The 12,922-nt window shown below is 41.6% G+C and overlaps 1 protein-coding gene across 1 annotated transcript in view; it reads right to left on the bottom strand.

Moving 5' to 3' along the window:
• The window catches only part of tmed8 (transmembrane p24 trafficking protein 8), a 37,661-nt gene extending 25,482 nt beyond the window's left edge, over nt 1–12,179 (bottom strand). Inside the window, exons 1-4 of the mRNA XM_028821692.2 lie at nt 12,016–12,179; nt 7,321–7,432; nt 2,859–2,967; nt 2,502–2,628 (exon numbers count right to left, since the gene is read on the bottom strand). Of these exons, the coding sequence (XP_028677525.1) occupies nt 2,502–2,628; nt 2,859–2,967; nt 7,321–7,432; nt 12,016–12,028 (361 nt within the window). The 5' untranslated portion in view covers nt 12,029–12,179. The remainder of the gene's footprint in view (nt 1–2,501; nt 2,629–2,858; nt 2,968–7,320; nt 7,433–12,015) is intronic.
• Nucleotides 12,180–12,922: the final 743 nt, after the last annotated feature.

The following is a 12,922-nucleotide window of genomic DNA, read 5'->3' as shown; positions in this document are numbered from 1 at the left end:
AAGTGAGTGTAGGAGCACACATGCCTATTTCCTATAGTGGACTGGCAACAAGTCCAGGGATGGTGCCCGGCTTGTGCTTCATGATGTAGGAATAAAATCAGACCACCTTGAAAAATGAATTGGACAAGGTCCGTTTGATAAACGCTGGAAGGCACACTGTTAGATAACACATGCATTTCCACCCAAATGTTTCTCCAAACTACTAATCCTATTTGGAATTGCAGGGAGGCAGAGAAAGACACAGTCGCAAAGGGCACAACACATGGGTGAGAGAGCAACACTCCGACACAGCCAAAGACTCACACTAGACTAGCAACACTAATCGGCCCGAATGAGTGGCCATTGGATGGGAGATGCAAACTCCATAGGCAGGAGCTGAATCCGAGTCCAGACCCTGTGAGGCGAAAATGCTGCATTTTAAAATCAGCCAGGTGACTGAGCCATTATTGATGCTCTTTCTGTGTTTAACTACAAATGCATTCAGCATGTGGAAATGACAAGATTGTTTATGCAAAATGTGGTGTACAAACATTCAGTGATAATGAAGAATGACTTTAGTTTTGCATAGGCAAATTCACAAACCAACAAAGCCTTAAAATATCTAGCACATAATGATGAGCACAACCTTTGGAGTGGAGGATGGAGTAGAAATTAAGAAGGGAGTGAAACTAAAGCAAGAAATAAAGTAAATATAATTAAGATTATATTGGATCATGCAGGCAAACCATAGATTAGGGCTTTCTGCTTGGTTAGTAAGTAGCGAACTCCGTTTCAATTTTCTTCATCCTGTGCTATTTTATGCGTGCACTTGTGTAAATGGACTTAATGGCCTGCTCTTTTCTGTGCTGTACACTGATTGTGTCCACTGGATCAAAGGAGAACTCGATTATTTTGGTGAGCATTTGCCCCTTCCCTATTAGAAACAATGGGATCCAAGAGACAGTGAGTTTTTCGTCAGGGACTCCAATTTTCCTCGCACATCCCAAAGTCTTGTCAGGTAAGTGAACTGACAACTCTAAGTTGGTTCCATGTGAATGTGAGATGTGCACAAAAATGTCCGGCGATAAGCTGATTGCAGCCTTCCAACCCATGGGCACTGGCACCAGGTGGTCTTGAACTGAATAAGCAGGTTGATAAATAGATGGTTAGGCAGACAAGCTAATGCTTCCCTTTCATTCCAAAATATTAAACCAACAGGTGCAGTGGTAGCACCAGGATTCACATCCCAGGTCCTCCTTGTGTGGAGTTTGCATGTTCTCCTCGTATCTGCATGGCTTTCCTCCAGATACTCTGGCTTTTTCCCCACACTCGAAAGACTTACAGGTTAGGTGGATTGGCGACACTAAATTAGCCTCTCTGTGTGTCTGTGTGTGTGTGTGTTCACCCTGTGATGGACTGGCGCTCTATCCAAGGCCTGTTCCTGCCTTGTGTCCTAGGCTCCGGCACCTCTCCTCAACCCTGGTCTGGATTAAGCAGGTTAGAAAATGACATGGCATATTCCACCAATAAGAAGTCATACTTTTGTATTATTACAGAAGTAAATAAGACTTTTGTTTTTTTCAGTGGAATAGATAACACAGTTATCATTACATATGAGCAGGGAACTTTACAGAATACTAATGATGTACTTATGACATAGAGCGATAATTGTAAACTCACTGCTCAATAACTGTGCAGAAGCAAAGCAGACATGACAATTAATAAAGAACAATGCAGGATAGATAGAGAAAGTGGCACTACCGTTTACTTAAATTACATTGGTAAACTAATCCATTTAAATTACAGAATACGACAATGGAAATGTAAAGGAAATCAAAAAACGTTATGTTTACAGACAATAGAATCACATAAAATAAACAAACATCATGCTACAGGAACACTGGGAACATTTTCAAACTCCTCATAAACAGTGACTGAGAAAGAATTTGAAATGGAGTAGCAAAACCAATTGTGCTAATCTACAACAACCCTACAAAGCCCACGCAATCCAGTGCCGGATCACAGGGGCTGGAGTCTGTCCCACCAGCATTGAGTATGGGAATCAAATCTGGATGGGGTCGCGTGGGGAACACTCGTGCGCTCAGTCATACAAAGTCACTTACAGACATGAATTAGTTTAACATTCATAGCTTGTGGATATGGAAAGGAAAGCCAGACTATCCAGATGAAACCACATGCAGATACTTGAAGAATGTGGAAGTGTGACACAGGCAGTGACTTGTCTAGAGTCAAGCACAGGACTTTGGAGCTATGAGACAGTGTTGCTAACAACTACACCACCATGCTACCAAAGAAAACTATAAATAAAAATGGATACATTTTTAATCCTACTTATTTTATTTAATTAAGGGTCATGGAGGGCCAGAGGATATTCAAGCAGAACCAGTATTTAAAGATAAATAAGAATAAACAGAAAAGCAACAAATTAGTGATTCTGCTAATGTATACTTTTACTGTATAATGCTGCTTCATAGAGTTTAAAGTAAAAAAAAAAAAATCACCTTTTATGCTCTCTGCTGCAAGCCGAGCCTCAAGAGCGAGGGGGTCAGAGCGATACACGGACTCAGCAGGGACATTCTGGCTAAGAGCTGAATTAGTCCAAGTAGGCGCTTTTCCTTCTTCAAGATTCTAAAAACAAAACATGATCCACATTACTCGTTAGTATGCCATCATATCTACAGAATCCAAGAACAATTAACAAATTTGTTTGCCATTTACCTTTTCCATGTGTGAAAATGAAGTGCAATTTGATGTGAGAGATCTGAGGCAAACGGAGGCGGCATTACATGGCCAGTGACCAGAAGAGACTTAACTGTCACAAAGAAGTCGGGTTTGGAGCAGCAATAACTTATACTTACCTTGGCAGGTGATGATTGGTTGCAGAGCTTTGAAGCAGCGTCTCCTGAGGGCAGTGCCTCCTGCTCAGAAGTCTGCACGGAAAGTTGGGAATTTTCTGCTTGATGAAGCCTTTGGGGAAAGCACAAAGTAAACACTGTACATCTGTGCACAATCCCAGGATATTACAACTGAAGATATTCTGCACTTATAGACACTGCGTCTCAGGACACCACCACAGAGCTGCTCACGGAATAGACAGCAAGGAGGAACAAATACTGGCTGCCCACAATGTCAGCATAAACCACTCAGAATAAAATGGAATTGGTCGCTGTTCATTATTTATTTTACTATTCGACAAGCAGAATACTCCTTCAGTCTCGACACTCATATCAAATGGAGATAACCTTCTCTGATGGTTTTCTTCATTGTTTCCTTTAAGTTGTGTCGTACTTCTAATCAATTTGTTTTAGCATAAATTTCTGACCTTTTGTATGAATAAAATCAAGGGGACACAGAAGGGTTCACAAACAAAACATTCGAAAGAAGGTAAGAAATCAAAACTAGCAGAAAAGACCACCTCTGTGTACCACTGTGAGAAGACAAACAGAACATTGGGTTGAGAAAGTGGATCTTCAATTCAAAACTACTACTACTTTACAAAAGATGACTTTTTGTAAATGGTATACAGTAATCCCTCCTCCATCGTGGGGGTTGCGTTCCAGAGCCACCCGCGAAATAAGAAAATCCGCGAAATAGAAACCATATGTTTATATGGTTATTTTTATATTGTCATGCTTGGGTCACAGATTTGCGCAGAAACACAGGAGGTTGTAGAGAGACAGGAACGTTATTCAAACACTGCAAACAAACATTTGTCTCTTTTTCAAAAGTTTAAACTGTGCTCCATGACAAGACAGAGATGACAGTTCTGTCTCACAATTAAAAGAATGCAAACATATCTTCCTCTTCAAAGGAGTGCGCGTCAGGAGCAGATAATGTCAGAGAGACAGAGAAAAGCAAACAAATCAATAGGGCTGTTTGGCTTTTAAGTATGCGAAGCACCGCAGCACAAAGCTGTTGAAGGCGGCAGCTCACACCCCCTCCGTCAGGAGCAGACAAAGAGAGAGAGAGAGAGAGAGAGAGATAGAGAGAGACAGAGTTTGTTTTTCAATCAAAAATCAATACGTGCCCTTCGAGCTTTTAAGTATGCGAAGCACCGTGCAGCATGTCGCTTCAGGAAGCAGCTGCACAGAAGGTAGCAACGTGAAGATAATCTTTCAGCATTTTTAGACGAGCGTCCCTATCATCTAGGTGTGCGAACAGCCCCCCTGCTCAATCCCCCTACGTCAGGATCAGAGAAAGTCAGCGCAAGAGAGAGAGAAAAGTAAGTTGGGTAGCTTCTCAGCCATCTGCCAATAGCGTCCCTTGTATGAAATCAACTGGGCAAACCAACTGAGAAAGCATGTACCAGAAATTAAAAGACCCATTGTCCGCAGAAATCCGCGAACCAGCAAAAAATCCGCGATATATATTTAAATATGCTTACATATAAAATCCGCGATGGAGTGAAGCCGCGAAAGGCGAAGCGCGATATAGCGAGGGATTACTGTATTCAACAATGTTTCAGTAAAAGCACATGTTTGAGATGTTGTGATCATTTGACTGGATACCTGACATTTCCATTATGGGAAATGACTAATTTGAGATTTCTTTCATGGACATTTTGATATTGTTTCCTGTTGTTCGAGTTGGGTCCCCACAGGAGGGACTTGATTATCTCTGTTCTCCCTGAAAGCACGAGATTACAAATTTTTCTCAGCCATCACTACAAATATTATTTCTTTTTTGTATATTTCTTGAATCTGAAGCAAATACAAAAACAAAATTCAAGTGAGGCTCTCTTTTCAAAGGTACAAGTTCACAGAATGACACACACCAAGTACTGGAATTTAGTTGCCGTCTTCCTGAAGGAATATGCCATTTATTGTATGATGGCACTAATCACAAAGATTTCAAGCCCACTGTTGCTGTTCCCTGGGGCCTCATGTATAACGCCGTGCGTAGAACTCACACCATAACATGGTGTAAGCACAAAAGTGGGAATGTGCGTACGCACAGCAAAATCCAGATGCAGGAATCTGTACGTACGCAAACTTCCACATTCTTCCGCTACATAAATCCTGATCAGCGTGAAAAGTAACGCACGTGCATGCACCTGCTGTCCCGCCCTAACTCCTCCCAGAATTACGCCTCTTTGAATATGCAAATCAATATAAATAGCCATTAAGCTCAACCTTCTGTGAAAAGACAATGGAAAAAGCACGGGGGAAAAAATATAAGAATTTCAGCGAATACCAAGTGGAGGCAAAGAAAAACGTACTATTTGTTGGTTTAAACAGTGGTATAAACAAAAAAAGGAAGTTGATCGAGTGACATAGCGTGTCGGAGAAACTTGAACGCTCAAGGTCACAAAGTCGCACAGTGCCCTAAATAAAAAAGAAGTTATCAGATATTAAAGTCGACGTGAAAAGGCGGGTCGTAGCCCACTGTCTTGAGCGTCATATGAAAGCTTATTAGGGTACAGAGAAAAAAAAATAGACACACAGTGGGGAAAAAAGCAGGAAATGTCAACTTTAATCTTGAAATTTCCACTTTAATCATGTAGTTTATTTTGTCATTAAAGTAGAATATCATAAACTTCATCTTAATATCATTTAATTTACTAGTTTCTCAAATCCCATCGTAACAAAAGTAGAACGTTAAATGCTTTGTTTTGTATTTGATCTTCTATGTGCTCTATGTGTGTGAATCACTACGTGCTTACCGGCTTTTTCTTCCTCCAACAGGGCACAAAATCCATTACATTCGTAATATTACAGCTCTCTGAATAATTAAAGTACTGAGATGTATACTTGAAATCATTTTAATGATGACAGGAGTTAAAGCATGTTATTAAACATGGGAACACGGTGGCGCAGTGATTATGCACGACCTTCGATGAAATAATTTATTACAGCAGTACTGTCTCTTTCAAACGTACTAACCCCCAATTCCTGTCCTTCCTTTTCTTTCTCCAAATACCGAATCGCCACACAATCAGCTCTGTAATAGACGTGAAGCCATCTGTAAACTTATAACGCCGATTATTCAAAACTTTTAAGGGATGTTGAAATATCTTCGTAGTACATGTTTAATTATTCTATCCTTCACGCCAGTCCCAGTGAAGCATACAGTGTGAGACAGGAACAATCCATGAACGGAGCGCCAGATCCTTGCTACCGTAGCGACACCGTGTCCTTTATTATTAACAATATAGATTATTTAAATGTTAAAGTTTTATCTGTATAATAAACATATTTTGCTGCATTTCATCTTAAAAATGATATCATCATCATATGTAAATACGTGCTTTATAAAGTGGCTCAGGTTGTGCAATATTATAACTGTAGTGCAAGTTTACAGTGAGGTGATTGTACTTATAAGTCCAAACAGTTCTACAAGGAGCACTTGATGAACTGATTGATTGCATTTAGAGCTCTTGGGATGAAACTCTTTCTGAACCGCGAGGTCCGTACAGGAAAGGTTTTGAAGCGTTTGCCGTGTGAGAAGCAGTTCAAATAGGAAGCATGGCTGATGCAGCCTGTGCTTAATGCTGTATACCAATAATCCTCTTTCCAATCAGCTGCTCCGAGTGGTGCAGTCACAGTAATATGAAAAAAGATGATCTGCTGTGACAACCCCTAACGGGAGCAGCTGACAGAAGTAAAAGAACGTGCAGTGAGAGTAACAATGCTAAAGCAGTTATGGTATTTGAAATAGTTTGACCATTCTGTGGACCATTATATTGTTACTGGTTAATTACAATCAGATGCATTAAACTAATAAACAATATGCGGTTAATTTCAGTGTATTTATAAAGCTGCGTCAGGGATGTGGATCTAAAAAAGAAAGCAGTGCTACTGTTCCTGTGTGGTTACCTTTTGACACTGGGTGCCGCCAGTCTGTAAAACCGAGCGGAGAACTTGCGTACGCCAGGGTATGAGGTACCGTGGAAATGTGCATGGCTTTACGCCAAGTTTAGGTTTTATACGTCTCGATTTGAACAATAAAGAAGATTAAGACAGTTTTCAGAATTTACTGTCTTAATCTTCTTTATTTATTTATCTGGTTTGTACAATGCTATATACTGTATATTCTGCCGTTCTTTATTATATTCTGTAAGTGCCTTGAGCATGGGAAAGGCGCTATATAAATAAAATGTATTATTATTATTATTATTACGCAACATTTCTGTGCATACGCACCGTTTATACATGAGGCCCCTGGTGTCTCTCACAGTTGTAGACTGACATTTAAAGTAGTCAGCCTTTTTATTTCGAAGACCATCAATTTAAAGCTTAGATGAGCCAAAACAACAAAAGATAACCTGGGACCTGACTCTTTGTTTTTATCTCTTTAACCGTGAGTTATAACAGCAAATACCTCTCTTGGGAATGATGCTGACAATTCTCAGATGTGATTCCGGGAAATGAAGAGAGAGACAAAGCAGCCAGACGGGAGTTCACTGCTGAGACTGAGTCGAGATTCTCCATCTCTGGAATAAAGAAGGGGTTGAATAGCTCATCAGGATGAGGATTTGCTTTGGTATGAAGCATACAATGTTTCACAATTATCCATCCATCTATTGAATCCACTTAACAAATTTAAGGTCGTGGGGAACTGGAGCCAATTCAGGCAGCACTAGGCATGCACTCTCACATGGGTTCACCTAAAACATGCATCTTTGAGATCCTGGGGGGAAAACCACTGCACACAAACATAAATGGGTTCCTACACAGGGAGAGCATGTAAACTCCACACATGAGCAGTGACCAAGCTGTGATTTGAACCCAGTCTCCTGGAAATGTGGCTACTATGCCACCATGCTTCTAAAATGATGTATCATCATACAGGTACCAACTATAATGTTCTGAAAAGGGTCACAAGGTTACCTAGAGTATTTGAAAATCTCTAAAGGAGACTACTGGGGGCAATCAGCTGGCTTAACACAACTGTCAGTTCTCCACATCAAGCCATATAGAGCACCTTTTAGTTAAGTACAGATGGAATAAATGTGAGGCATCACTCACGTAACTTCCGAAGCAATCACGCTACACTTTCCCAGCAAAGAAACCCACCAAATCATCTGGGCCTTCATAAATCATTATCAGGGACAACTTATTCGGACTCACTTGCTTGTTATCCTGAGCCTCTTTGTATAAAATGGAAAAGCCAAAGGGTGATCCTGCTACTCTGTGTCACCTCCATTGTATTATTTTAAAAGTCGGGAAAGTAAATAAGTCATTGATACAGTAAAGCAAGCAGCCACAATGCAAACAGAACTGCTTTAAGGTTTCCTTTTTTAATGTTGAAGTATAGGAAGTTGATTAATCTGATAACATTTGTACACAAGTGTTTCATATAGACCCTGTGCGCTTGGTGGAAAGTGACTGCTCCAAGCTAAAAGGCACACAACAATAACCCCGCTATGTGGCAATGGTCACCTGCACCTGCTTTTCATTTTGCATTTTTTGAACAGGCCGTCTAAAGCTTTCAGTGCTGTTGTTTCTATGCCACTTTACTTGTTTCCTTTGGTCAACCTGTAGAACTGACCAGTTCAACTGCCACTGAACTCCTCTTCACTATCTTTACCTCACTATACTAAAGCATATCTGATTATTAAGAGAGTTCCATCCATCCATTATTGAACTCCCTTAGCTAGGTTTAGGACTGAAGGAGCTGGAGCACTGGGGCCAAAGGTAGAGAAATCATCATAGGGTCCACTCATGTACAGGCCAGCATTTGGGAACCTTGGAGAGTCAATAACTCACTTAACAGGCACAATTTTAGAATGATGGAGAAAGAGCACCGGGGAAAAATGTGTAAACTCCACAGAGACCATGACCTGGCTGACACTTCAATCAGTCCTCCCCCGGGCTGTGAGTCAGCAGTGGTAAGATTATATTTAGTTAATGACACAAGTTTCTTCAACACTTTGAACGTTTTTTATTAGCCTGTAATTTTTTATCACAACACACAGGCTTACTGTAAGTCTGTATTTAACTAGGCTCTAAACAATGATTTCTAAGCAAATATGAAATCTAGACCATCATTCTTGGCTTTCTATACCAAGCTTACCTTTAAGGGCTGGTATGGTGACACGTTGCCTGTAAAATCAATTATTGACTTAACTGTACAGTTGCAACAGTGAGTGTGGTCTGTGGTGGACTGGTGTCCCACTCAGAGTTAATTCTGTCCCTGCACCAGTACAGTCAGGATGGGTTATGGTCCCCCTGCTGTTGAACAAGATGATTCATAAAATGTATAGTGGGTGTCAGTGTTACGCCAATTGGATTTTTTTCCTCATATTTATTACGTACACATCACTACAGCCACTGGTCAAGTGGCTTCCCCTGTATATTGGACATGGCATCACAGGAGACAGGAGAAACCTTGATATGCGCTGGCTCAGCTGCTGGCCACATTTTCAGATACATGCCTGCACAGCTTTGTTTATCATTAGTCTTCTTAGCTTGGCCTTGCTGGCCAGCAAGCATCTGTTTTTCCCAATGATTCAACATCATGCTGGATTTTCTGTTTTTCCTCTGCTATGGTGACATGGTTCCCCCAGGGACAGTGCCTCTGGAGTGGTGATCCACATCTGTAAGAAAGGGGACTGGAAGGTGTGCTCCAAGTTTATGGGGAGTCACTCTCCTCACCATCCCGAGGAAGACCTATCCCAGGGTTCTGAGAAGGAATGTCCGGCTGTTGGGCAAACCTCAGATTCTGGAGGAACAATATGGATTTTGTCCTGGTCACACAACACAGGATCAACTTTCTACCCTTGCAAGGATTCCTGAGGGTTTATGGGAGTATGCCCAATCAGTCTATAAGTGCTTTGTGTCCTTGAGATGTCCTTTGGAGGGTGCTTCTGGAGTATGGGGTGCATTCTATTTGGTCCCTGCACTACTAGTATGAAAACCTGGTTTGCATAGCAGTATGTCAGACTTGTTCCCAGTGAATGTGGAACTCTGCCAGGGCTGTTCTATGTTCTCGATTCTGTTCATTACTTTTACTGTGTGTACAGAATTTCTAGGCGCTGCCAAATAATGGAAGGTGTCCAGTTCAGTGACCCCAAGTTCATATATCTTCTTTTTCCAGGAGAGGTGGTCTTATTAACTTCATTGAGCTGTGGCCTCAGACACACAATGGGGGGGCAGTCAAGTGTGAAGCAGCCAGGATGAGGATCAGGCTAGAGTCCTCTCTCCAATTTGGGGATGAGGTGCTTCCTTAAGTGGTGGAGTTTACATATCTCAGGGTCTTCTCCATGAGTGAGATAAGAAGGGAGTGGAAGATTGACAGGTGGATCAAAGAGGCATCCACAGACATGTAGATGTTGTACCAGTCAGTCGTGGTGAAGACAGAGTTGGGCCAAAAGACAAAGCTCTCAGTTTACTAGTTGATCTACATTCCTACCCTTATGTGATGTCATCATATCCAGCCATTTTCTGCAGCTTATCCAGGTCCAGGTTGTAGGGACAGCAGTCTGAGTAAAGAAGCTCAGATGTCCTGGTAGTGACCAAAAGAACTGGATTGTGATACAAATGGCAGAAATGAGCTTCCATCACAGGGTGTCTGTGCTCAGCCTTAAAGATTAATTTGACCTCCACAACCAGAGCTGCTGTTCCTACACTTCCAAAGCACCCAGTTGAGGTGGTTTGGGCACCTGATTAGGATGTCTCCTGGACACCTCCTGAAAGTGTTCTTGCAGACATGTGCAACCAGGAGGAGACCTCAGAGCAGATACCGGGCACGATAAGACAGATCACCTCTCTTAGCTGGCCTGGGACCACCTCAGTGTTCCTCCAGAGGAGTTGAAGGAGGAAGTGGTAGAGAAAAGGGGTGTCTGAGCTTCTTTACATAGAACGTTGTCCCCACAACCCTGGCCCTGAATAAGCTGCAGGAAAAGTATGGACATGATGATGTCACATCTTTGGTGTGTGCTACACATTGCTACTTGTACAGATGATAATGTTGTGTCTGTTCATCGGTAAACTGAAATGTATAATGTGAAAAGACCTTTCAGTAGCAGTGGGACAGTAATGGACATTTTACTGTCTGCAGCACTAACATGTTTTATTCAATATAAAGTGGAAACCACGATCATTGTTTTTTTTTTTTTTTTAATAGAGTACAAAGATATTTTTCAGATAGATTGGTCACTCTCTACTTGTCCTCTGTGAGAGCTGGCTTGAGTGCATGAGAGCACTATTTATGCCTGTCGTATTTTTCTCCCTAACCACTTGCTAAAATAACACAGCCTGCCAAGTTGAGACTCATTTTACTTTCGAGTTCTTTGATGTCCTGGTGTCTGATCCAGGGTTGGCACGTTCCATTTCACTCATTATACCAACACCTAGCTTACTGTGAACTCATTCTAGAAAAGAAGGTTTTAAAAATAAGTAAAACTGTAAAAAGTTGGAGTTTGCAAAAATGTATGCTTGGCCAGTTGTAATGGGAATGAACATACAGTGCATATGAACACTTCTCCTTTCTCAATGCTGGGTGCTAAGGCTGATTTCCACACTTTTTTCAACAATGTATTTCTTAAGCTGGTTTTATTTCTTCTTGATCATAGTGGTAGTAGGGTTGTTTATTGATCTGACAGCGCCTAATCTCTGGATGCCACTTCTAACATTCTCGAGTTAAATCTGTATGCCAGTTTGTGCCTTTACGAGAATTATACAAAGGTGGCTGCTTCCACGGTGGCCTAAAAGCAGTCCATATGAAGAAACATCACAGAACATGTGGGCCACGGACTGACAGTTAATTTACTCATCTGCCAAATCCGGGTTTAAGATGACCTGACTTTTCAAAAACGGGTAGGTAACACACATGAGCACCTCACTTCCACTCTCGAAAACACATGATAGAAGCTTACCGGCTTTTCCAAAATATTTATAAAGACCAATAACATCTGCCATCATTTGGCCAAGAGTCCGTGTGTCGCAACGGCGCATCAGACTGCAAAGCCTCTGTCTGTGTCGCGGCTTCCTTCAGGAAATGATCTGTTTTGGGTAACCCTGCTAATGCCTGTCGACTGAAAAAATTGTTAATTTGTTTTTAATCAGATCTTACCTTCATTCTCCATCTCTGCTGAGCAGGGCAATGGAGCCCCGATGGACGGCGGAGTAGCTTGCTGCCTAGTAGTCTCTGCACTCGATCGAACCGGGTTGCCGAGAGACGCGCAGCGCGTTCACATAAACCAAACAGCCTGCCGCGCGCGTACGAGCAAACAGGAGGGTGACGACGCGCCGAAAACAGCCGGAAATGACCGAACAGGGAGCGCGCGTGCACGTCTCCGTGCCCACGTTCTTCGACGGCTATCGATGATGAAGGCCGTTTGTACTGAGCAGGAGGCGAAATAGTAGAAAAACGGAGCGTTGGGGGGCGTCGTTCGAAGGAGTAAACTACGTGATGTATTTAAAGATGTTAAGAGATGTTCAAGACTGTTCTCGGAAATATTATTTTAAGCCTTTTGAGGAACGCAACATCATTAATATTTTAAGCCTTTTGAGGAACGCAACATCATTAAAAATAAATGAATACGTTTTGACAACCTTATGTAAATTAACACTTTTTGCTAAGTTAATTTTTTTATAAGCCTTAACGTTTATGTGCTGCTTTCCGCAAGTTCTATTGTCAGTCTCTTGCTAGGAAAATAGACAGAAATCTTATCATGGAACAGTCTGCGACGTGTAACTGGTGACACCATTGATCAATGGTTCACCTACTGGAACATCATGGCAGGCCATCTCTGCTGGATATTACATTTACTTATTGGACTGACGTATTCAAGGTGACTTGAACATTTGAAGGATACAATTTGGTTTAATTTCGTTTGTTTTCCTAATCTGTGCACCTGTAGGTGAACTGACATTTTGGTCAAGGTCATGCAGCCTCATTAGTAGGATTTGAACCTGAGGTTGAAAGCCTACACAAACATACGCAATGAAATCAAAAAGAACATTCCAAGTAACTATGT

This window comes from Erpetoichthys calabaricus, chromosome 16 (assembly GCF_900747795.2).
Source record: "Erpetoichthys calabaricus chromosome 16, fErpCal1.3, whole genome shotgun sequence".
NCBI lineage: Eukaryota > Metazoa > Chordata > Cladistia > Polypteriformes > Polypteridae > Erpetoichthys > Erpetoichthys calabaricus.
The sequence above is the reverse complement of the archived record's forward strand: the minus strand, read 5'-3'. Positions and strand labels throughout refer to the sequence as shown.